This window comes from Coregonus clupeaformis, chromosome 16, assembly GCF_020615455.1.
Source record: "Coregonus clupeaformis isolate EN_2021a chromosome 16, ASM2061545v1, whole genome shotgun sequence".
Taxonomy (NCBI): Eukaryota; Metazoa; Chordata; class Actinopteri; order Salmoniformes; family Salmonidae; genus Coregonus; species Coregonus clupeaformis.
The window spans coordinates 20,399,101-20,425,376 of record NC_059207.1 but is presented as its reverse complement, the minus strand read 5'-3'; the positions used below and the strand labels follow the sequence as shown (position 1 = coordinate 20,425,376).

The 26,276-nt window shown below is 41.3% G+C and overlaps 1 protein-coding gene across 2 annotated transcripts in view; it reads left to right on the top strand.

Annotated features, from left to right (window-relative positions):
- The first annotated feature begins 1,039 nt into the window (after nucleotides 1-1,039).
- LOC121545287 (anthrax toxin receptor 2-like) overlaps nucleotides 1,040-26,276 on the top strand; it is a 117,979-nt gene continuing 92,742 nt past the window's right edge. Inside the window, exons 1-8 of one of the 2 annotated variants that reach the window (XM_045225637.1) lie at nucleotides 1,040-1,458; nucleotides 10,058-10,129; nucleotides 15,540-15,611; nucleotides 18,181-18,262; nucleotides 19,130-19,234; nucleotides 19,479-19,628; nucleotides 23,786-23,846; nucleotides 25,787-25,882. In XM_045225637.1, coding sequence (XP_045081572.1) covers nucleotides 1,286-1,458; nucleotides 10,058-10,129; nucleotides 15,540-15,611; nucleotides 18,181-18,262; nucleotides 19,130-19,234; nucleotides 19,479-19,628; nucleotides 23,786-23,846; nucleotides 25,787-25,882 — 811 coding nt within the window. In that variant the 5' untranslated portion in view covers nucleotides 1,040-1,285. The remainder of the gene's footprint in view (nucleotides 1,459-10,057; nucleotides 10,130-15,539; nucleotides 15,612-18,180; nucleotides 18,263-19,129; nucleotides 19,235-19,478; nucleotides 19,629-23,785; nucleotides 23,847-25,786; nucleotides 25,883-26,276) is intronic. The other variant, XM_041855715.2, reaches the window with a different exon arrangement.

Here is a 26,276-nt window from a genome sequence, read left to right as displayed (position 1 = left end):
GGGTTTTCGTTATGATGTTGTTGCATTCATAGAGCATCAGAATATTTTCATATTTCCTCAGTCTCTCCTCCCTCCTCCACCCAAAAAATGGCCTTTAACATTTAACATTTAAGTCATTTAGCAGACGCTCTTATCCAGAGCGACTTACAAATTGGTGCATTCAACTTAGGATAGCCAGTGGGACAACCACATCTTGATCACAGTAAGTACACTTCTTCAAACAGGAAATAAAGAATGTTCTTTAACTTAGGCCACATACATGGCTGTCTCTAGTCTTTTGTGGGCCCTAAAGCGAGATTTACATTTTTGAATGAATTTCCTGCAATTCTAGTAATTTTGCCGTGGGGCAGAGATACAAAACAAATCTGTTTTACAGCACATTTCCTGAAATTCTACCCATTTTGCCGTGGGGTTGAATCAAGTCTGATTTTATTTGTCACGTGCTACGTAAATAACAGGTGTGGACTATCAGTGAAATGCTTACTTATGGGCCCTTTCCCACCAATGCAGACAGGAAGAAAATAGAAAAATATAGTTTTTTTTTTTCTCACATTTTGCCATGACTTATGCCATGTGAGAGTGAGAGTGACTAACAAAATCAATGGGGGCTCACTGCATGTCAAGGCCCCTGGGCACGTGCCCTTCGTGCCTGGTCGGTATTCGGCCATGATTACTACAACTTTAGCTAGACTAATTGACCAAACTAAAAATTGTTAGCTGACATGGCTAATTGAGTGACTGTCAGGTGACTGACATAACAAGAGAAAAACTGCTGATTGTGTATTCTATTACTCTAACTCTCAACAGTAAGTTGAGACCCAGACTGTTCCCTAGCGGCCTGGAGCCCAAAGTGACCGCTTATGTCGCTTAATCCTGGACCCGGAACCTGGCCACACATAATTATACAGTATAATCACCACTAACAAATATATTTGTGAATATAGTAGACCCACTAAACTTGGCCGCGTCTGGTTTCAACAAGCGCATGCGCGCTTGGAATAAGGTTAGCTTTAGTGGGAGTGTGCTTTGTGTAGCCTACGGGGAAGTTTTATGAAATGGGATATTGTATTGACTCAACAGGAAAAGGACTTCGGTTTAGAGTAGTACATCGTCAGAGGACAACAATAAATACTGTCGGTGACATCAACGCAGGAAGGCTACTTTATTGTGCTGTAGAAGTTTTGACACGTTTCTCCTCAACCGGGCAGTGCGGCTCGTTTTTAGCATACTCTCTTCTGTTTATGTGCTAGAATAATAAGTGTAATTTCGCTTGATAAGTTTGCCTATGACACCGTTAAACTTGACAATGAAGGAGAAAACGCTTCTTCGCGCTAAGTTCCACTGGACTTCGACAGCAGCAACAGCTGGAATAGTTCTGCTGAGTTTGTTTGCATGGTCTTGTCACGCAGAAGAAGCATCTTGTCACGGAGCTTACGACTTGTACTTTGTTCTAGATAGGTAAGTGACATTTGTTGTAACTTGGAATGTGTTACCCTGTTATGTTCAGGGATGGAAACAATAAGAATGTTGCTGCGATGTGACAATGTAACAACAACAGTGTCAATGTAGCTACGATGTAACAACAATGAAGCAATGTCACATTAAGCCTAGAAATGTACACAGTCACATTGATTATTCATATGGTTCAAATCAATCATGCTTGGTCCCGTACAGCAGCTGAAAGGTTAAATTGGTTAGTTCCCGGCCTAGAATGCCGGCCTAAATACATTAACCTGCCGAACAGTCCAATAAATATTTTGCCCCCAAAGTTATCAGAGAAAAAAAAAAATAAATATATATATATATATATATATTTATATTTGTTGTTGTCATTTTCGTTCTTGGATACAAACGACTTTAAAATCACCAGGAAACGAGCCCACTCATATAAAGAGCCATATGATTGTATCCCAATGTAATCGAGGTTTGAAATTATTCGGTTTATCTCAAATTCTACATCTGTTTGGGATTCTTGCGGTACATTTGCAGTGTACAAATTATTCATAACTATGTTCCTGCCCCCCTGACCATCCGCTCAAGAAGAAAAAAAATCGTCCAAAAGGCTGAATGTAATTGGTGACCCCTGCCATAGGTCTATGCCTATGAAACAATATGGCAGCCATATAGACTGTATGCCTATTGGAAGCACTGTTTAAATCTGCCTAACCATGATACATTGTAAAGATAACATGACGCTACTTAGACAAAGCTTTTGTGTGGTCTTAAACCCAGCCCTCACTGCAACCCTGATCCTTTGTAACACATGGAGAACTCTTTCCAGTTCTGCAAAAGTTTAGAGGAAGAGGAGGTTCGGTGATGCATACCCATACTGTCTCAGGAAGCGAACTGACTTGATACAACAAACGTTTTAAGTTTTGACTTAATTATTCTTCTCTATCAACTTCTAGACCAGGAAATAAACAATGCCCGTTGCAGCTCTGCACCTCCCTCCAGTTTCAAACCCCTCTAGTCTACTGCTCCACCCTGTTTCCAAATATATAATGACAGGATGATGCAGAGATTACTGCTGATACCATTGATAAACTTAAAGGGCTTTTTGAGAGCTGCATGGGGCCCAAATACTGTGCTTTCAGAAAGTAATAATATGCCATTTAGCGGACGCTTTTATCCAAAGCGACTTACAGTCATGTGCGCATACATTTTTACGTATGGGTGGTCCCGGGGATCGAACCCACTAACTTTTTCAAACAGACATTTGCATCCTGTAGCACTAACTCCAAAAAGTTTTGGGACACTGTAAAGTCCATGGAGAATAAGAGCACTTCCTCCCAGTTGCCCACTGCACTGAGGCTAGGAAACACTATCACCACCGATAAATCTACAATAATCGAGAATTTCAACAAGCATTTTGCTGCAGCCGGCCATGCTTTCCATCTGGCTACCACTACCCCGGCCACCAACTCTGCACCCTCCGCTGCAACTTGCCCATGCCCCCCCGCTTCTCCTTCACACAAATTCAGACAGCTGACGTTTTGAAAGAGCTGCAAAATCTGGACCCCTACAAATCAGCTGGGCTAGACAATCTGGACCCTTTCTTTCTAAAACTAGCCGCCGAAATTGTCGCAACCCCTATTACTAGTCTGTTCAACCTCTCTTTCATAACGTCTGAGATCCCCAGAGATTGGAAAGCTGCCGCAGTCATCCCCCTCTTCAAAGGGGGTGACACTCTAGATCCAAACTGCTACAGACCTATATCCATCCTGCCCTGCCTTTCGAAAGTATTTGAAAGCCAAGTTAACAAACAGATCACCGACCATTTCGAATACCACCGTACCTTCTCCGCTATGCAATCCGGTTTCCGAGCTGGTCATGGGTGCACTTCAGCCACGCTCAAGGTCCTAAACGATATTATAACCGCGATTGATAATAGACAGTACTGTGCAGCCGTCTTCATCGACCTGGCCAAGGCTTTCGACTCTGTCAACCACCGCATTCTTATTGGCAGACTAAATAGCCTTGGTTTCTCAAATGACTGCCTCGCCTGGTTCACCAACTACTTCTCAGATAGAGTTCAGTGTGTCAAATCGGAGGGCCTGTTGTCTGGACCTATGGCAGTCTCTATGGGGGTGCCACAGGGTTCAATTCTTGGGCCGACACTTTTCTCCGTGTATATCAATGATCTCGCTCTTGCTGCTGGTGACTCTCAGATCCACCTCTACGCAGACGACACCATTTTGTATACATCTGGCCCTTCATTGGACACTGTGTTAACAAACCTCCAAACGAGCTTCAATGCCATACAACACTCCTTCAGTAGCCTCCAACTGCTCTTAAACACTAGTAAAACTAAATGCATGCTTTTCAATCGAACGCTGCTGGCACCCGCCCACCCGACTAGAATCACCACTCTCGACGGGTCTGACCTAGAGTATGTGGACAACTACAAATACCTAGGTGTCTGGTTAGACTGTAAACTCTCCTTCCAGACTCGCATAAAGAATCTCCAATCCAAAGTTAAATCTAGAATCGGCTTCCTATTTCGCAACAAAGCCTCCTTCACTCATGCTGCCAAACATGCCCTCGTAAAACTGACTATCCTACCGATCCTTGACTTCGAGCGATGTCATTTACAAAATAGCCTCCAACACTCTACTCAGCAAATTGGATGTAGTCTATCACAGTGCCATCCGTTTTGTCTCCAAAGCCCCATACACTACCCACCACTGTGACCTGTACGCTCTTGTTGGCTGGTCCTCACTACATGTTCGTCGTCAAACCCACTGGCTCCAGGCCATCTATAAATCACTGCTAGGCAAATCCCGCCTTATCTTAGCTCATTGGTCACCATAGCAGCACCCACCCGTAGTCTGCGCTCCAGCAGGTATATCTCACTGGTCATTCCCAAAGCCAACACCTCCTTTGGCCGCCATTCCTTCCAGTTCTCTGCTGCCAATGACTGGAACGAATTGCAAAAATCTCTGAAGCTGGAGACTCTTATCTCCCTCACTAACTTTAAGCATCAGTTGTCAGAGCACCTTACCGATCACTGCACCTGTACACAGCCCATCTGAAATTAGCCCACCCAACTACCTCATCCCTATATTGTTATTTATTTTGCTCTTTTGCACCCCAGTTGTTACAGCCTGAATTCAACATTTATTAAGTTGTTTTTTCTCACCCGTCTACACACAATACCCAATAATGGCAAAGTGAAAACATGTTTTTAGACATTTTTGCAAGTTTTATTGAAAATGAATTACAGAAATATCTCATTTACATACACTACCGTTCAAAAGTTAGAAATGTCCTTGTTATCGAAAGAAAAGCAATTTTTTTGTCCATTAAAATAACATCAAATTGAACAGAAATACAGTGTAGACATTGTTAATGTTGTAAATGGTTATTGTAGCTGGAAACGGCTGATTTTTAATGGAATATCTACATAGGCGTACAGAGGCCCATTATCAGCAACCAACAGTCCTGTGTTCCAATGGCACGTTGTGTTTGCTAATCCAAGTTTATCATTTAAAAAGGCTAATTGATCATTAGAAAAACCTTTTGCAATTATTTTAGCACAGCTGAAAACTGTTGTGCTGATTAAAGAAGCAATATAACTGGCCTTCTTGAGACTAGTTGAGTATCTGGAGCATCAGCAATTGTGGGTTTGATTACAGGCTCAAAACAAAAAACTTTCTTTTGAAACTCGTCAGTCTATTCTTGTTCTGAGAAATGAAGGCTATTCCATGCGAGAAATTGCCAAGAAACTGAAGATCTCGTACAACGCTGTGTACTACTCCCTTCACAGAACAGCGCAAACTGTCTCTAACCAGAATAGAAAGAGGAGTGGGAGGCCCTAGTGCACAACTGAGCAAGAGGACAAACACATTAGATTGTCTAGATTGAGAAACAGACGCCTCACAGGTCCTCAACTGGCAGCTTCATTAAATAGTACCCGCAAAACACCAGTATCAACGTCAACAGTGAAGAGGCGACTCCGGGATGCTGACCTTCTAGGCAGAGTTGCAAAGAAAAAATCATATCTCAGACTGGCCAATAAAAAGAAAAGATTAAGATGGGCAAAATAATACAGACACTGGACAGAGGAAGATTGGAAAAAAGTGTTATGGACAGACGAATCGAAGAACATTTGTGAGAAGCAGAACAAATGAAAAGATGCTGGAGGAGTGCTTGATGCCATCTGTCAAGTATGGTGGAGGCAATGTGATGGTCTGGGGGTGCTTTGGTGGTGGTAAAGTGGGAGATTTGTACAGGGTAAAAGGGATCTTGAGGAAGGAAGGAAGGCTATTACTCAATTTTGCAACGCCATGCCATACCCTGTGGACAGCACTTGATTGGAGCCAATTTCCTCCTACAACAGGACAATGACCCAAAGCATAGCTCCAAACTATGCAATAACTATTTAGGGAAGAAACAGTCAGCTTCTGTCTATAATGGAGTGGCCAGCACAGTCACCGGATCTCAACCCTATTGAGCTGTTGTGGGAGCAGCTTGACCGTATGGTACGTAAGAAGTGCCCATCAAGCCAATCCAACTTGTGGGAGGTGCTTCAGGAAGCATGGGGTGAAATCTCTTCAGATTACCTCGACAAATTGACAACTAGAATGCCAAAGGTCTGCAAGGCTGTCATTGCTGGAAAATTTAGGATTCTTTGACAAAAGCTACGTTTTGAAGGACACAATTATATTATTTCAATAAAAAAATCATTATCTCTAACCTTGTCAGTGACTACATTTCCTATGCATTTTGCTATATTTCCTATTCAAACTAATTTCATGTATGTTTTCATGGAAAACAAGGACATTTCTAAGTGACCCCAAACTTTTGAACGGTAGTGTAAGTGTTCACACCCCTGGGTCAATAGGGTAGAGTCACCTTTGACCTTCGATTACAGCTGAGACTCTTTCTGGGTAAGTCTCTATGAGCTTTGCACACCTGGATTGTACAATATCTACACATTAGTATTTTTTTTAAATCTTCAAGCTCTGTCAAGTTGGTTGTTGATCATTGCTAGCCATTTTCAAGTTTTGCCATTGATTTTCAAGCCAATTTAAGTGAAAACTGTAACTAGGCCACTCAGGAACATTCGATGTCGTCTTGGTAAGTAGCTCCAGTGTAAATTTGGCCTTACATTTTAGGTTGTCATGCTGAAAGGTGGATTTGTGTCCCAGTGTCTGTTGGAAAGCAGACTGAACCAGGTTTTCCTCTAGGAATTTGCCGGTGCTTAGCTCTATTCCGTTTCTGTTTATCCTAAAAAACTCCCTAGTTCTTGCCGATGACAAGCATACCCATAGCATGATGCAGCCATCACCAATGTTCCCTATAATTTTTTCAGGAAAAAAATCAGGCACTGAGCAAATTTCAGGTCTGCTGAGCAAACTTGAACGTTGTGAAAATTCTGTGCAACTTCCAGCGTGCATTTACTGTGAACACAGGCTGTACCCCCTTTAAGTTACCGTTTTAACAGTGGCCAAGTAGGCTACTATGGCAATTTGATCATAATGTAGGCCTACCAGAGTAGCCTACCAAAACAATGGAGAAAATGCATCCCATAACATTTTAACATGGAAATAGCTGGTCTATCATTCAGTCTACAGTAGCAGCCAATGTGTGGTGTTCAATGTAGGCCTACATTCCATGAGACCTTTGAAAAAAACCATGCAGGGCTTGACATTAACCTGTTTATCAACTTGTCCTTCAGACAAGGAGGTGACTGAAAATGTTGTTGTGTTGTTTGATGCAAGAAACAACTTTACAAAATAAAAAGCATTATTATTCCCATACCATTTTTACAGAGAATCAGACAAATTATGCTACCCTCTGCCTATTGGCTACATAGCTTATTCAAACCAGGTCTGTGTAGAGTATGGGCTGAGTCATGCACAATAGAATCCTACTCTGATGCATTGTGCCTACAACAAAATCTCTTGCATAGTTCGTTTTGTTTCGGTATGTTGCATTGGAAGTGGCTAATATTGCATTGATTCGATCACAATTCCCACAGTAAAGGGAAACGTTGATAGTGTTAACTAACAGGGGAAACTCTAGAAAGTTGAGTGAAGTTCAATCTCGTGCTCCGTGGGGTGATATTGGGGCTACTGCACACAGCTAAGAGGGAACATTGGCCGCCACCATGCTTGAAAATATGAAGTGTTGGATTTGCCCCAAACATAACGCTTTGTATTCAGGACATAAAGTTGATTTCTTTGCCACATTTTTTGTAGTATTACTCTAGTGCCTTATTGCAAACAGGATATTTTTATCTTTTCACTCTGTCAATTAGGTTAGTATTGTGGAGTAACTATAATGTTGTTGATCCATCCTCAGTTTTCTCCCATCACAGCCAATAAACTCTGTAACTGTTTTAAAGTCACCATTGGCCTCATGGTGAAATCCCTGAGCGGTTTCCTTCCTCTCCGGCAACTGAGTTAGGAAGGAAGCCTGTATCTTTGTATTGACTGTGTGTATTGATACACCATCCAAAGTGTAATTAATAACTTCACCATGCTCAAAGGGATATTCAATATCTGCTTTTTCTATTTTTACCCATCTACCAATAGGTGCCCTTCTTGGAAAACCTCCCTGGTCTTTGTGGTTGAATCTGTGTTTGAAATTCACTGCTTGACTGAGGGACCATACAGATAATGATGTGTGTGGGGTACAGAGATGAAATAGTCATTCAAAAAGCATGTTAAACACTATTATTGAAAGAAAAAACGAATACATTCAAAAGCTTTAACAAGAGCAAGGTATTGTGTTTAATTTGAAAACAGCTTAACATAAAAACAGAATATCATCCCACCACCCCTACCTTTCCGTTTACTCAAAATAACACGTACACAGAACAATATATTCCATTGTAGTTCTTGAGTCCATGCAACTTATTATGTGACTTGTTAAGTAAAGTTTTACTCCTGAACTTATTTAGGCTTGCCATAACAAAGGGATTGAATACCTATTGACTCAAGACATTTCAGTTTTTCAATTTTTTATTAATTAGTAAACATTTCTAAAAACATAATTCCACTTTGACATTATGGGGCCAGTGACACAAAAATCCATTTAAAATTCAGGCTGTAACACACCAAAATGTGGAAAAAGTCAAGGGGTCTGAATACTCTGAAGGCATACAGTACTTTGGCCTACTAGTAAACATTAGAAACAAGAGCCAACTGCATGTTGCAGTGAACGGTCCGTCAGTCCAACACCATAGCCATTACACCAAGAGGTCCGAAGCTCTTGAGGTCAGTACTGACGTGTAGGTGTTGTAACGAGGACCAATGTAATGTATTCACAAAGTTAATCACCTCTTTGCCAGACAGAAACATTGACCTTGTCTTGGAGATGGGGGAGGAGAGAAGCTGTGTGAAAGATGGTGGCCCTAATGGTGAATCTCTCATGTTTTAATGTTCTCTGCACATACATTGAATTGTAATTATTAGTTTAATTACTCCGATGTCGTTATCACCAAGGGCAGATTTAACACACTGACTGTGTTCACATTGCTCACTTTGACTGATAGAGGGTAAGCACACTCCAACATCACCCGCCCTTGACTGTTGCAGTCACATTTAGGAACATGATGTATCTCAATGATAACAATAATAACACAAGCTATGAGTCATCATATCAGTTATCAACCAAAATAGTTTATTTAATGAAACTAGGTGGTATTGGCATTGTAGCAAGGAAATGACCAGGAAGTAAACCAAGGATGTAGACCAGGACGTAAACCAAGGAAGTAGAACAGGAAGTAGACCAGGAAGTAAACCAAGAAAGTAAACCAGTGAAGTAGACCAGGAAGTAGACCAGGAAGTGAACCAAAGAACCAAGGAAGTAAACTAAGAATGTAAACCAAGGAAGTAAACCAATTAAGTGAACCAATTAAGTGAACCAATTAAGTGAACCAAGGTAGTAGACCAGGGAAGTAGACCAGGGAAGTATTCCAGGGAAGTAGACCAGGGAAGTAGACCAGGGAAGTAGACCAGGGAAGTATTCCAGGGAAGTATTCCAGGGAAGTAAACCAGGGAAGTAAACCAGGCCACAGCACTTGTGATGCAGCTGTAGACACTCACAATATCAGTGGTTTTGGCACAACAACGCTTTAATAACGTAAATAATGTTACCAATGTCTCTAATCTCTCTGCTCTTCTCATCATGACCACCATAATGAATCCTTTATCCATCTGTAGAGACATCCAGTTCTTGCAGGAGGTGATCAAGTTCAAACATTCTCCTAAGGAATTGTGTGACTCAAGTTTAATTTAGTTTCAAAGACAATGTGGTTGTCTTTCATCTACTGTATCTGAAAGCATCGGTCTGAACACATTCAGCTTATTCGTGCTGTGCTCAATTAACAGCACTCTGCAGGCCTAGTCAGCAAGTCTAACTGTAGCAGCTCTATGGATGTAAATCATCACAATTGTAGGTTAAGGTGCTCTTTGGTGAAGGGGTTATTGGTCAGCAAAAACAACAGGAGGATCAAGGCAGTCTTCATGATTATTAAAATGCCTTTATTGTTGTGGGCTCGTCCAATGGAACAGAACTCTGCAAGTCAACTGTGTTTTCTCTGTTGCAGGTCGGGAAGTGTTTCTAACGACTGGGGTGAGATTTATGCCTTTGTGAAGAATCTGACAGACCGATTTGTGAGGTAAGCATTTTGGATGCTTTACAAATTACTTGTGGTCTGGCGAAGGGACAAGGACTGAGTGTAATGGAGAAGACTTGTTGATTGCTTATGCTCCCCGATGAGCGTTGGGTAAGTAAAGGGAGGACTGGATATGTTTGTTAAAATGGATTCTGAGGCCCTTGGAGATTTCAACAAATCAACAAATGCCACTTTTGTCTATGCCCAGCTTTATATCACATCTGAGTTTCTATCTATCTTCTACCTGTTTTTAAAAGTTCTTCTGACCAACTTCTGTCTAGCTAAACGACTAATCAAATTCTTCCCAGTCCATTAACCAATATAGCCTAACTCTGCATACTGTACCGACTACCATAGTAAACAGTCCTCATGTACAACCTGTGTTAAACAAGAGGAGAAAAAGGACCAATAAAATAAAATTGCAGGCTGAATCTTTTAGCTTGCGTAACAACGTTGGTTGACTCAATGCTATGTGCCAGTCCAGACGGTATCGACCCAGCCAAACTGAAATGAAGAAATGGTTTGTTGAAGAACATAGCAAGCAGGCCAGGTGGGAGTGGGAGGCAGCGAGGATCAGTCTTATGGGCTGTGAGAATGGCCATTTGTACCAGGGTGGTCCAGATCCACACATAGATATCCATCTCCCCTTCCTTCCACAGAAAGGGGGCCAGAAGACCTGGGTTCAAGTACTATTTGATATCTTTCAAATACTTTGAGCGTTTTTGTTCTCGCCTTCCAAAAGGGCCAGACGGGCGGGGTTTACAGTATTGCGATTATTCAATTGGTCCATTAAGCAAGGCAGGCAAGCTCAATCAAGTGCAGATAAAGTATTTTAAATGATTCAGAATAGTATTTTGAACCCAGGTGGTCCTGCACGGAATGGTCCGGGGAGAGGCAGGGAATGTACAGTAAGGCAAAAGAACACAGAGAGGCGAGGACAATCTGCTACACAATGCTCGTTTACCAGGAACACTTCTGCTCTGCCATGTGGAGCATGCAGGCTGGAGAGATATCTCTCTTCTGGTTTTTCTCCAGATTTGGATTTTCTCCCTGGCACTGCAAGCAAGCTCTTGATTTATTCAGTGTTGTTTGAAAAGAAAACTGAAGAAAAAAAAAAAAAGATTTAAATGCAATTATAATTTCAGCCTAGCCTGAGATGTTAGGCAAACATCTTTAGATATAAGATCAGTAAAGTATGTATGGGGAATAGATTGGATTCTAGCCAGTCCATCACCTGTCTAAAGTTACAAATAGTACAAATATTTTGACTCACACAATTTCTCATTTATCACTAAATCCAATTCTCAATCTCCACAAACAAATTACTCAGTCAGGCTCTAAAAATACTTATTTATTAAGGACATGATCCATACGTCTGCTGTGTTTTCTTGCCAGACCTGTCCGTGTGGCTAAAAGATGCTATGTGGTCTGACTGTGGGCAAGGACTAGCTGAGACTAGCTGAGACTAGCTGAGACTAGGCCATGTGTCATGTGGGTGAGAGAAAGCAACACCTCTCCTTATGCTCTGAAGAACGCTCGCATCTCTGAGGACTCTACTGGTCCAGGAAATACTGTATATACATATTTACTCAGCTAAATATTTTTCAGAGTTTATAAAGGCAGTTGTTGTTTTTTTTTGGCCAAATATTTATATCCACGTACAGCTGTGTTTGCACCTTAGGATCAGTCAAGGCAAAACTAACGGGCAGGTGGAGCAGCTAGATATAGATCGTGTGGGTTTGGTCTGGAACAAAGCATATGACTGTCCTATTACCCATTCACACCCTCATAAAGTGACAGGTATAAAAATATATTGCACAACATCCTGTGTGTGTGGAGGTGGTGGTGGTGGTGGTGGGGGTTGGTTAATCATTGTCATGACAACCTGTTTACTGTCTGTTAACCACTTCCTCCCTCCTCAGGAGAACAGCATATCCTCCCTTAAATCACATACTGTACTAGAATCAGGTGATACAAACTAGTTTATTGGTATCTTGTATACCATGTAACGTTTGTTGGTAGTTTGCTTTTCTTCACACTGCGTATCTGAAATAATGTCTTTACACTTCACAGTCTATTCAATAACTGTCTAACTCATTCTGGGTTTGTCAAGTCAATGAGATCCTAATGGTCAAACCTTCACAGATTGTTGAGTGTTACATTACTGTGCAGTCTAGAATAGTATACAATAATACTAATGAAAATACTGTATATTGACCTGATATATATTCTACTGTATATTGACCTGATATATATTTTACTGTATATTAACCTGATATATATTCTACTGTATATTAACCTGATATATATTCTACTGTATATTGACCTGATATATATTCTACTGTATATTGACCTGATATATATTCTACTGTATATTGACCTGATATATATTTCTACTGTATATTGACCTGATATATATTCTACTGTATATTGACCTGATATATATTCTACTGTATATTGACCTGATATATATTCTACTCTATATTGACCTGATATATATTCTACTGTATATTGACTTGATATATATTCTACTGTATATTGACCTGATATATATTCTACTGTATATTGACCTGATATATATTCTACTGTATATTGACCTGATATATATTTTACTGTATATTAACCTGATATATATTCAACTGTATATTGACTTGATATATATTCTACTGTATATTGACCTGATATATATTCTACTGTATATTGACCTGATATATATTCTACTGTATATTGACCTGATATATATTCTACTGTATATTGACTTGATATATATTCTACTGTATATTGACCTGATATATATTCTACTGTATATTGACCTGATATATATTCTACTGTATATTAACCTGATATATATTCAACTGTATATTGACTTGATATATATTCTACTGTATATTGACCTGATATATATTCTACTGTATATTGACCTGATATATATTCTACTGTATATTGACTTGATATATATTCTACTGTATATTGACCTGATATATATTCTACTGTATATTGACTTGATATATATTCTACTGTATATTGAACTGATATATATTCTACTGTGTATTGACTTGATATATATTCTACTGTATATTGAACTGATATATATTCTACTGTGTATTGACTTGATATATGTCTCCCGAGTGGCGCAGTGGTCTAAGGCACTGCATCGCAGTGCTAGCTGTGCCACTAGAGATCCTGGTTCGAATCCAGGCTCTGTCGTAGCCGGCCGTGACCGGGAGACCCATGGGGCGGCGCACAATTGGCCCAGTGTCGTCCAGGGTAGGGGAGGGAATGGCAGGCAGGGATGTTGGTAGAGCATGGCGTTAGCAACGCCCGGGTTGTGGGTTAGATTCCCGCGGGGTTCCAGTATGATTTTTTTATTTTTATATATGTATGCACTGTAAGTCGCTCTGGATAAGAGCGTCTGCTAAATGACTAAAATGTAAATGTAAATGTAAGGGAAAGGAAAGGTAAAGACCTGATATACAGTACGAGTCAAAAGTTTGGACACAAACACATTCAAGGGTTTTTCTTTATTTTTACTTTATTTTACATTGTTGAATAATAGTGAAGACATCAAAACTATGAAATAACACATATGGAATCATGTAGGAACCAAACAAGTGTTAAACAAATCAAAATATATGTTATATTTGAGAATCTTCAAATAGCCACCCTTTGCCTTGATGTCAGCTTTGCACACTGTTGCCATTCTCTCAACCAGCTTCATGAGGTAGTCACCTGGAATGCATTTCAATTAACAGGTGTGCCTTGTTAAAAGTTAATGTGTGGAATTTCTTTCCTTCTTAATGCGTTTGAGCCAATCAGTTGTGTTGTGACAAGGTAGGGGGGTATACAGAAGACAGCCCTATTTGGTAAAAGACCAAGTCCATATTATTGCAAGAACAGCTCAAATAAGCAAAGAGAAACAACGGTCCATCATTACTTTAAGACATGAAGGTCAGTCAATACGGAACATTTCAATAACTTTGAAAGTTTCTTCAAGTGCAGTCGCAAAAACCATCAAGCGCTCTGATGAAACTGGCTCTCATGAGGACCACCACAGGAATGGAAGACCCAGAGTTACCTCTGCTGCAGAGGATAAGTTCATTGGAGTTACCAGCCTCAGAAATTGTAGCCCAAATAAATGCTTCACAGAGTTCAAGTCACAGACACATCTCAACATCAACTGTTCAGAGGGGACTGTGTGAATCAGGCCTTCATGGTCGAATTGCTGCAAAGAAACCACTACTAAAGGACACCAATAAGAAGAAGAGACCTGCTTGGGCTTAGAAACACGAGCAATGGACATTAGACCGGTGGAAATGTGTCCTTTGGTCTGGAGTCCAAATTGGAGATTTTTGGTTCCAACTGCCGTGTTTTGTGAGACGCGGTGTGGGTGAACGGATGATCTCTTCATGTGTAGTTCCCACCATAAAGCATGGAGGAGGAGGTGTTATGGTGTGGAGGTGCTTTGCTGGTGACTCTCTGATTTATTTAGAATTCAAGGCACACTTAACCAGCATGGCTACCACAGCATTCTGCAGTGATACGCCATGTCATCTGGTTTGGGCTTAGTTGGACTATCATTTGTTTTTCAACAGGAACATGACCCAACACACCTCCAGCCTGTGTAAGGGCTATTCTATCAAGAAGGAGTGTGAGGTGGTTTTGGATGAGTCGGACGGCAGAGTGAAGGAGGTGAGTGGCGAGTGGCGCAGTGGGCAAAGGCATTGCATCGCAGTGCTAGCTGTGCCACTAGAGATCCTGGTTCGAATCCAGGCTCTGTCGTTGCCGGCCGCGACCGGGAGACCCATGGGGCGGCGCACAATTGGCCCACCATTTTCCAGGGTAGGGGAGGGAATGGCCGGCAGGGATGTAGCTCTGTTGGTAGAGCATGGTGTTTGCAACGCCAGGATTGTGGGTTCGATTCCCACGGGGGGCCAGTATGAAAAAAAGAATGTATGCACTCACTAACTGTAAGCCGCTCTGGATAAGAGCGTCTGCTAAATGACTAAAAACAAAACAAAAACAAGGAATAGCAGCCAACAAGTGCTCAGCATATGTGGGATCTCCTTCAAGACTGTTGGAAAAGCATTCCAGGTGAAGCTGGTTGAGAGAATGCCAAGAGTGTGCAAAGCTGTCATCAAGGCAAAGGGTGGCTATTCTCAAATATAAAATATATTTTGATTAGTTTAACAATTTTTGGTTACTACATGATTCCATATGTGGTATTTCATAGTTTTGATGTCTTCACTATTATTCTACAATGTAGAAAATAGTAAAAAATAAAGAAAAACACTTGAATGAGTAGGTGTGTCCAAACTTTTGACTGGTAGTTTATATTCTACTGTATATTAACCTGATATATTTTCTACTGTATATTAACCTGATATATATATTCTACTGTTTTGTTTCATTCCAGCCCCAGCATGAGGGTTTCCTTTATAGTGTTCTCATCTTCAGCCAAAGTGATGTTACCTCTCACTGGAGACAGGTATGGTATTCCTCCTATTGACAATGACATAACATGTTATAAGCCTTGTAATAACAGATTATAAGATATGGCATATAGAAGCTCATGAAAATGATCAGAGGAAGTTCAGGAGTAAAAACAAACAAAATATAATTATTGACTGTGGTGGTCCTCTGTAGCTCAGCTGATAGAGCACGGCGCTTGTAACGCCAGGGTAGTGGGTTCGATCCCCGGGACCACCCATACACAAAAATGTATGCACGCATGACTGTAAGTCGCTTTGGATAAAAGCGTCTGCTAAATGGCATATTATTTATTTATTGACCGTGTCCATAAAATGTATATAGTATGTATAAGCATGAAGTAGAGGCCTAAGCATTGTTTTTCATTAGTTTACTCCAATTAGGGAAGGGTAGGTGGGGTTGGAAAGTAATATAGGGAAATATATATATTTTTAAAGGATATGTATGTATATGCTTATATGTATGTGTATGTATGTATGTATGTATATATATATATATGTATATATATATATATATATATATATGTATATATATGTATATGTATATATATATATATATATGTATATGTATATGTATATGTATATATATATATATATATATATGTATATGTATATGTATATGTATATATATATATATATATATATATATATATATATATATATATATATATATATGTACAGTGGGGAGAACAAGTATTTGATACACTGCCGATTTTGCAGGTTTTCCTACTTACAAAGCATGTAGAGGTCTGTAATTCTTATCATAGGTACACTTCAACTGTGAGAGACGGAATCTAAAACAAAAATCCAGAAAATCACATTGTATGATTTTTAAGTAATTAATTTGCATTTTATTGCATGACATAAGTATTTGATACATCAGAAAAGCAGAACTTAATATTTGGTACAGAAACCTTTGTTTGCAATTACAGAGATCATACATGTCCTGTAGGTCTTGACCAGGTTTGCACACACTACAGCAGGGATTTTGGCCCACTCCTCCATACCTTCTCTAGATCCTTCAGGTTTCAGGGCTGTCGCTGGGCAATACGGACTTTCAGCTCCCTCCAAATATTTTCTATTGGGTTCAGGTCTGGAGACTGGCTAGGCCACTCCAGGACCTTGAGATGCTTCTTACGGAGCCACTCCTTAGTTGCCCTGGCTGTGTGTTTCGGGTCGTTGTCATGCTGAAAGACCCAGCCACGACCCATCTTCAATGCTCTTACTGAGGGAAGGTGGTTGTTGGCAAAGATCTCGCAATACATGGCCCCATCCATCCTCCCCTCAATACGGTGCAGTCGTCCTGTCCCCTTTGCAGAAAAGCATCCCCAAAGAATGATGTTTCCACCTCCATGCTTCACGGTTGGAATGATGTTCTTGGGGTTGTACTCATCCTTCTTCTTCCTACAAACATGGCAAGTGGGGTTTAGACCAAAAAGCTCTATTTTTGTCTCATCAGACCACATGACCTTCTCCCATTCCTCCTCTGGATCATCCAGATGGTCATTGGCAAACTTCAGACGGGCCTGGACATGCGCTGGTTTGAGCAGAGGGACCTTGCGTGCGCTGCAGGATTTTAATCCATGACGGCGTAGTGTGTTACTAATGGTTTTCTTTGAGACTGTGGTCCCAGCTCTCTTCAGGTCATTGACCAGGTCCTGCCGTGTAGTTCAGGGCTGATCCCTCACCTTCCTCATGATCATTGATGCCCCACGAGGTGAGATCTTGCATGGAGCCCCAGACCGAGGGTGATTGACCGTCATCTTGAACTTCTTCCATTTTCTAATAATTGCGCCAACAGTTGTTGCCTCCTCACCAAGCTACTTGCCAATTGTCCTGTTGCCCATCCCAGCCTTGTGCATGTCTACAATTTTATCCCTGATGTCCTTACACAGCTCTCTGGTCTTGGCCAGGTTGGAGTCTGTTTGATTGAGTGTGTGGACAGCTGTCTTTTATACAGGTAACGAGTTCAAACAGGTGCAGTTAATACAGGTAATGAGTGGAGAACATGAGGGCTTCTTAAAGAAAAACTAACAGGTCTGTGAGAGCTGGAATTCTTACTGGTTGGTAGGTGATCAAATACTTATGTCATGCAATAAAATGCAAATTAATTACTGAAAAATCATACAATTTGATTTTCTGGATATTTTTTTTAGATTCCGTCTCTCACAGTTGAAGTGTACCTATGATAAAAATTACAGACCTCTACATGCTTTGTAAGTAGGAAAACCTGCAAAATCGGCAGTGTATAAAATACTTGTTCTCCCCACTGTATATGTATGTATATGTGAGAGAAAAAAATAAAAAAAACATATTGGAAGTGATGCAGACAATTACATTGATGGAAGTTACAATCTATCTGCAATATTAAGGCTGATCTACCCCCTAGAAAAAAATTATAATAATAATAATAATAATAATACGATTATAAGCGTTCATATTACATGCTTATAACAGCCATAACATGAACAAAGAAAGTCCACTAAGGCAATTTTTATATGTATCTTTTATATGTAAAACACCTACCAGAAAATGTTAGATAGTGAGTTGATGTCTTTCTGTTTGAAGATATGAAATCCAGGAAGGCCTGGAGAGACTGAGAGAGGTGAAGCCAGCAGGGGAAACCTACATGCATGAAGGGATTAAAGCGGTACAGTATGGGTAACACGTTGGATAGTCCCCAATAGATACTTTACAGATGTTCAACTAACTATCCACTAACCCTTACATTTTACATTTTAGTCATTTAGCAGACGCTCTTATCCAGAGCGACTTACAGTTAGTGGGAGCATACTTTTTTTTCCCATACTGGTCCCCCATGGGAATCGAACCCACAACCCTGGCGTTGCAAGCGCCATGCTCTACCAACTGAGCTAACCCTAAACCTAACCCTAAAGCTAACCCTAAACCTAACCCTAAAGCTAACCCTAAAGCTAACCCTAAAGCTAACCCTAAAGCTAACCCTAAAGCTAACCCTAAAGCTAACCCTAAACCTAACCCTAAAGCTAACCCTAAAGCTAACCCTAAAGCTAACCCTAAAGCTAAACCTAGTCTGACATTGACCCTATCTGTGCTAGCCTAATAGCTAGGCCTTGCTGTGTTTGATCTGTTTGGCGGTTTAGATAGGGAGAAATTCAAAAGCTTTCCATGCTGGAAATACTCCAGGTGAACTAACTAATACATTCTGACTCCTCTATAACAGTTAGCTTTGCATTTATTATATGTCTCCTTCTGTAGACATATCTGGTGTATTGGGTTGGGGTCACTGTCATTTCAATTATAGTCAACTCAGCCAGGAAGTAAACTGAAAAATGTAATTCCAATTCTAATTTTCCTAATTGGAAAGCATGAAGGAAAATTGTAATTGGAGTTGGAATTTCAGTTAACTTCCTGGCTGAGATGACTGAATTATAGACCTAATGGAACTGACACCGACTCTACTGTATATTGTTATTCACTAATAATCTCATATCTCTGTTTACTCCTCCATTCCCACCTCTTGTGTTTGAACCAAAAGGCAAACGATCAAATCAAAGCCCAAGCGACCAAGTCCTCCAGCATCATTGTGGCTTTGACGGACGGAAAGCTGGCGGTCTATGTACATCAACTAACAGTTGAAGCGGTGAGCTTGATTTCATCCAAACTGAACTATTCATGTTTACAAGTTTACAGTTTACAGGGGTGGTTTCTCAGACACAGATTTAGCCTAGTCTTGACTAAAAAGTATGCTCAATGGAACATTTCTATATATATTTCATGAGTAGGCTTAATCTGGGTCCAAGAATTCTGAGCCTTAAATGTCCAATGCAAAGTGTTACTTGTTGGTTCAAAGTTAAAGTTATTCCGTTTTTTTTTCTCTAATGCAGGCCAATGAAGCAAGGTACTACGGTGCTCGGGTGTACTGTGTCGGTATCAAGGACTTTGACGAGCAACAGTTAGCCGAGGTTGCTGACACCAAAGATCAAGTGTTCCCTGTTAAAGATGGCTTCCATGCACTCAAAGGCATCGTCAATTCAGTAAGACATGTTCATTCATTCACTATTTTACTGTAAATAAATGTGCAGTAGGGGTCGAGATTTCAAGTCACTTCATTGCAACCTTCTTGTGGAAAAAAAAAAACCTTCTGTTTGGAGAGGCAGACCTTCCCATTTAGGTACATGGAAAGAGCCTAGGTACATGGAAAGAGCCTATGGAAATAACTGCTTGTGGCTCTCTGTGTTTCAACATGTAGGCAGTCAGTGTAGGTAGGGAAGTCTGTGTTTTACCACATACAGTAACAGAACCCACAGGAGAACCCACAGGAGAACCCACAGGAGAACCCACAGGAGAACCCACAGGAGAACCCACAGGAGAACCCACAGGAGAACCCACAGGAAGCACTGAGGAACAGCCTGATAGTTAGTCATTGGCAGTGTTGGGGAAGCTACTCTGAAAATATAGTTTACCAACCTACCAATTAATTTGCACTGGAAGAAGTTAAGCTACACTAAGAAAAACTACCATTAAGAAAAATAGATTTGACTTAACTAAAGTTACTTTGAAAAAGTCCAAACTACATCCAAACTACTTCGTGAAAAATTATCATATGTAAATCTGAAGTCATGGACTACAAATTGCAAGAACATGTCACTTTGGGATCATATGTTAACAGAATGTGTAATTTAGCCAATTAAACAACAACAAAAAAAAGTTCAAGTGAGAATTAGGCTGGTCTGATTCCGAAATAGAATTGAAGTTATTTTCTACTAAACACATATTTTATTTTATTTTTGCAAATAGAGTAGTGTGTAGTTCCAGTAGTTAGCTACACCGCTACATGGTAAAACAGTAGTGTGTAGTTCCAGTAGTTAGCTACACCGCTACATGGTAAAACAGTAGTGTGTAGTTCCAGTAGTTAGCTACACCGCTACATGGTAAAACAGTAGTGTGTAGTTCCAGTAGTTAGCTACACCGCTACATGGTAAAACAGTAGTGTGTAGTTCCAGTAGTTAGCTACACCGCTACATGGTAAAACAGTAGTGTGTAGTTCCAGTAGTTAGCTACACCGGCTACATGGTAAAACAGTAGTGTGTAGTTCCAGTAGTTAGCTACACCGCTACATGGTAAAACAGTAGTGTGTAGTTCCAGTAGTTAGCTACACCGCTACATGGTAAAACAGTAGTGTGTAGTTCCAGTAGTTAGCTACACCGCTACATGACAAAACATTTATTAACTACTGGAAACACTGCCAGTATTTGAATTTAGTTGAACTACCACCAAGCTACTGCAAAATGTAGTTACATTACTAACTGAACTACAGGGTTTGACCAAAATCGAAAAGCAACTCTCAACCCCTCATTGCTACAAAGCTCCAAAGCTGCAAAGTGTTGACCAGCAGAATTACTGTTTGGGTTCCAAAGAAAACACAGAGAGAAACACAGAGAGAGAAACAGAGCATTTTTCAGTGATTAGTAATCTTGGATGCTGCTGGACATTGCTGGCCTTGTAAGTTCTCACTTGGATTTCTATGATTTGAAATCATCTGTGCAGCTTTCAACTTCCTGGGAACTTCCAACTTCCTGGGACCACGTCTCTCCACGTCTGCTGTGACTTCATGACAAATGTTACAGAAATTTGCCGGAAGTGAGAGAAGTCAGAGCAAGTTCTGATTGATTTGATTCCCATGGAGTGTTTTTGTTAACTAGTTACAGTTTTGAAATCCGACTATTAGTGACTTCATATTCTAATTAAGGATATGAAGTATTATGCAACACTGTTGTGGTCATATTCTGTTATGCAGAAGCAGACTGCGCTTCATGTGTAGCATGTAGCAGAGGAAGGTCCAAAAAACTGTCAAAGACTCCAGTCACCCAAGTCATAGACTGTTTTCTCTGCTACCGCACGGCAAGCGGTACCGGAGCGCCAAGTCTAGGTCCAAAAGGCTCCTTAACAGCTTCTATACCTAAGCTATAAGACTGCTGAATAATTAATAAAATGGCCACCCGGACTATTTGCATTGACCCCCCCCCCCAACCTTTGTTTTTACACTGCTGCTACTCGCTGTTTATTATCTATGCATAGTCACTTTACCCCTACCTACATGTAGAAATTACCTCGACTAACCTGTACCCCTGAACATTGACTTGGTACCGGTACCCCCTGTATATAGCCTCGTTATTGTTATGTAATTTGATTGTGTTACTTTTTATGTTATTTTTTACTTTAGTTTATATAGTAAATATTTTCTTAACTGTATTTCTTGAACTGCCTTTTTATATGATAATGTCAGCTGTATGACAGTGGGCTCAGATAGATGTCGGCTCTGGGTTTTTAATAGAACGGAGGAATGTAATAGTCTTGCATAATTTCTCCATAAATGATGGCACAGCTCCCACATCTCTCCCACTCTCAACCCCACATACAGTGGGGAAAAAAAGTATTTAGTCAGCCACCAATTGTGCAAGTTCTCCCACTTAAAATGATGAGAGAGGCCTGTAATTTTCATCATAGGTACACGTCAACTATGACAGACAAAATGAGAGAAAAAAAATCCAGAAAATCACATTGTAGGATTTTTAATGAATTTATTTGCAAATTATGGTGGGAAATAAATATTTGGTCAATAACAAAAGTTTCTCAATACTTTGTTATATACCCTTTGTTGGCAATGACACAGGTCAAACGTTTTCTGTAAGTCTTCACAAGGTTTTCACACACTGTTGCTGGTATTTTGGCCCATTCCTCCATGCAGATCTCCTCTAGAGCAGTGATGTTTTGGGGCTGTCGCTGGGCAACACGGACTTTCAACTCCCTCCAAAGATTTTCTATGGGGTTGAGATCTGGAGACTGGCTAGGCCACTCCAGGACCTTGAAATACTTCTTACGAAGCCACTCCTTCGTTGCCCGAGCGTTGTGTTTGGGATCATTGTCATGCTGAAAGACCCAGCCACGTTTCATCTTCAATGCCCTTGCTGATGGAAGGAGGTTTTCACTCAAAATCTCACGATACATGGCCCCATTCATTCTTTCCTTTACACGGATCAGTCATCCTGGTCCCTTTGCAGAAAAACAGCCCCAAAGCATGATGTTTACACCCCCATGCTTCACAGTAGGTATGGTGTTCTTTGGATGCAACTCAGCATTCTTTGTCCTCCAAACACGACGAGTTGAGTTTTTACCAAAAAGTTCTATTTTGGTTTCATCTGACCATATGACATTCTCCCAATCCTCTTCTGGGTCATCCAAATGCACTCTAGCAAACTTCAGATGGGCCTGGACATGTACTGGCTTAAGCAGGGGGACACATCTGTGTAGTGTGTTACTGATGGTAGGCTTTGTTACTTTGGTCCCAGCTCTCTGCAGGTCATTCACTAGGTCCCCCCGTGTGGTTCTGGGATTTTTGCTCACCGTTCTTGTGATCATTTTGACCCCACGGGGTGAGATCTTGCGTGGAGCCCCAGATCGAGGGAGATTATCAGTGGTCTTGTATGTCTTCCATTTCCTAATAATTGCTCCCACAGTTGATTTCTTCAAACCAAGCTGCTTACCTATTGCAGATTCAGTCTTCCCAGCCTGGTGCAGGTCTACAATTTTGTTTCTGGTGTCCTTTGACAGCTCTTTGGTCTTGGCCATAGTGGAGTTTGGAGTGTGACTGTTTGAGGTTGTGACAGGTGTCTTTTATACTGATAACAAGTACAAACAGGTGCCATTAATACAGGTAACGAGTGGTGGACAGAGGAGCCTCTTAAAGAAGAAGTTACAGGTCTGTGAGAGCCAGAAATCTTGCTTGTTTGTAGGTGACCAAATACTTATTTTCCACCATAATTTGCAAATAAATTCATTAAAAATCCTACAATGTGATTTTCTGGATTTTTTTTCCTCAATTTGTCTGTCATAGTTGACGTGTACCTATGATGAAAACTACAGGCCTCTCATCTTTTTAAGTGGGAGAACTTGCACAATTGGTGGCTGACTAAATACTTTTTTTCCCCACTGTAGCTTTCCCTCTCTCTCTCACTCCCCTTCTCTCCCCCGCATAGCCCCCTCTCTCTCCCCTCTCTCTCCTACTCCTCCCTCCCATGGGTCCCTCTCTCCCCCACTCATCTTTGTCTCTCCCACTCACTCCATCTCTCCCCCACTCTTCTAAACTCTCTAAACTCTTGACTAATGTCATCATATCCATTCCGTTTTGCAGATATTAAAGCAGTCCTGTACAGAGATTCTGACAGTGGAGCCTTCCAGTGTCTGTGTGAACCGTAAGTGTTGTTGTGTGTGGGAATGTGAAGTGTTGCATTGCAGTCACACCCAGCTCAGGGCCTGTATTTATGTTCCATTGCTGGTCATAAAGACTGCCGTCCTGTGTTTGTGTGTCCTTAGTGTTGTCCAGTGTGTGTGTCCTTAGTGTTGTCCAGTGTGTGTGTCCTTAGTGTTGTTTGGTGTGTGTGTCCTTAGTGTTGTCCAGTGTTTGTCTTTGAGTGTTGTGTCTAGTGTTGTCCAGTGTTTGTCTTTGAGTGTTGTGTCTGTCTGTCTGTCTGTCTGTCTGTGTGTGTCTGTATATTTGTTTGTGTGTGTGTGTGTGTCTGTGTGCGTGTGTGTGTGTCTGTGTGTGTGCGTCTGTCTGTGTGTGTGCGTGTGTCTGTTTGTTTGTGTGTGTGTGTGTGTCTGCCTGTGTGTGTGTGTGTGTGTCTGTCTGTGTGTGTGTCTGTCTGTGTGTGTGTCTGTGGATGTGTTTACCTATACTTGTGGGGACCAGTAGTCCCCACAAGAATAGTAAACTAACAAACATTTGACCAACTGGGGACATTTTGTTGTTCCCCACGAGGTCAAATGCTATTTCTAGGGGGTTAAGGTTAGAATTAGTGTTAGGGTTAGAATTAGGTTTAGGGTTAGGGTTCTCCTCACTATCTCCTCTCCTCACTATCCCCTCTCCTCACTATCCCCTCTCCTCACTATCTCCTCTCCTCACTATCTCCTCTCCTCACTATCCCTCTCCTCACTATCTCCTCTCCTCACTATCTCCTCCCAACACTATCTCCTCTCCTCATTATCTCCTCTCCTCACTATTCCCTCTCCTCACTATCTCCTCTCCTCACTATGTCCTTACTATCTACTCTCCTCACTATCTCCTCTCCTCACTATCTCCTCACTATCTCCTCTCCTCACTATCCCCTCTCCTCTCTATCCCGTCTCATCACTATCCCCTCTCCTCACTATTTCCTCTCCTCACTATCTCCTCTCCTCATTATTTCCTCTCCTCACTATCCCATCTCTCCTCACCATCTCCTCTCCTCACTATTTACTCATTATTTCCTCTCCTCACTATCTCCTCTCCTCAATATTATTCCTCACTATCTCCTCTCCTCACTATCTCCTCACTATCTCCATACTATCTCCTCTCCTCACTATCTCCTCTCCTCACTATCTCCTCTCCTCCTCCTTCCCTCTCACTCTCACTATCTCCTCTTCCTCACTATCTCCTCCCCTCTCCTCTCCTCATTATCTCCTCTCCTCTCTGTCCTTATCACTCTCCTCCTACTCTCCTCTCCTCCTTCTCTCTATCTCCTCTCCTCACTATCCCCTCCTCTCTTCCCTCTCATCCTATCCTCCTCCTATTTCCTCTCCTCACTATCTCCCTCTCCTCATTATTTCCTCTCCTCACTATCCCATCTCTCCTCCATCTCCTCTCCTCACTATTTACTCATTATTTCCTCTCCTCACTATCTCCTCTCCTCAATATTATTCCTCACTATCTCCTCTCCTCACTATCTCCTCACTATCTCCTCTCCTCACTATCTCCTCTCCATACTATCTCCTCTCCTCACTATCTCCTCTCCTCCCTATCTCCTCTCCACACTAACTCCTTTCCTCACTCTCTCCTCTCCTCACTATCTCCTCACTATTTCCTCTCCTCACTATCTCCTCTCCTCATTATTTCCTCTCCTCACTATCCCATCTCTCCTCACCATCTCCTCTCCTCTCTATTTACTCTTATTTCCTCTCCTCACTATCTCCTCTCTAATATTATTCCTCCTATCTCCTCTCCTCACTACTCCTCCTATCTCCTACTATCTCCTCTCTCACTATCTCTCTCCTCACTATCTCTCTCCACCTCTCCTTTCCTCACCTCTCCCCCTCACTATCTCCTCACTATCTCCTCTCCTCACTATCTCCTCTCCTCACTATCTCCTCATAACAGAGTCGTTTGACATCGTGCTGCGAGGGAACGGCTTCTCTGTGGGACGAGGCAACGACGGGGTCGTATGTAGCTTCATTGTGGGCCAGCAGACCTACAGTAAGTACACACACACACAAACACACACACACACACACACACACACACACACACACACACACACACACATTGTTTACATTGGGCACATCAAGCCAATCTTTCCAATATTTCTGATACTTCAACTGTGGATTTAAATAGTTTCCAGTTATTTTCCTCTCCTCTCTATCTCGACTCCTCATTATCCCCTCTCCTCACTATCTCCTCTCCTCACTATCTCCTCCGAACACTATCTCCTCTCCTCATTATCTCCTCTCCTCTTCTCTTCCCCTCTCTTCTCTTCCTCTCTCCCCTCTCTCCTCTCCTCTTTCCCCTCTCTCCTCTTTCCTTCTCTCCTCTTCCCCTTTCTTCCCCTCTCTCCTCTCCTCTCTCCCCTCTCCTCTCTCTCCTCTCTCCC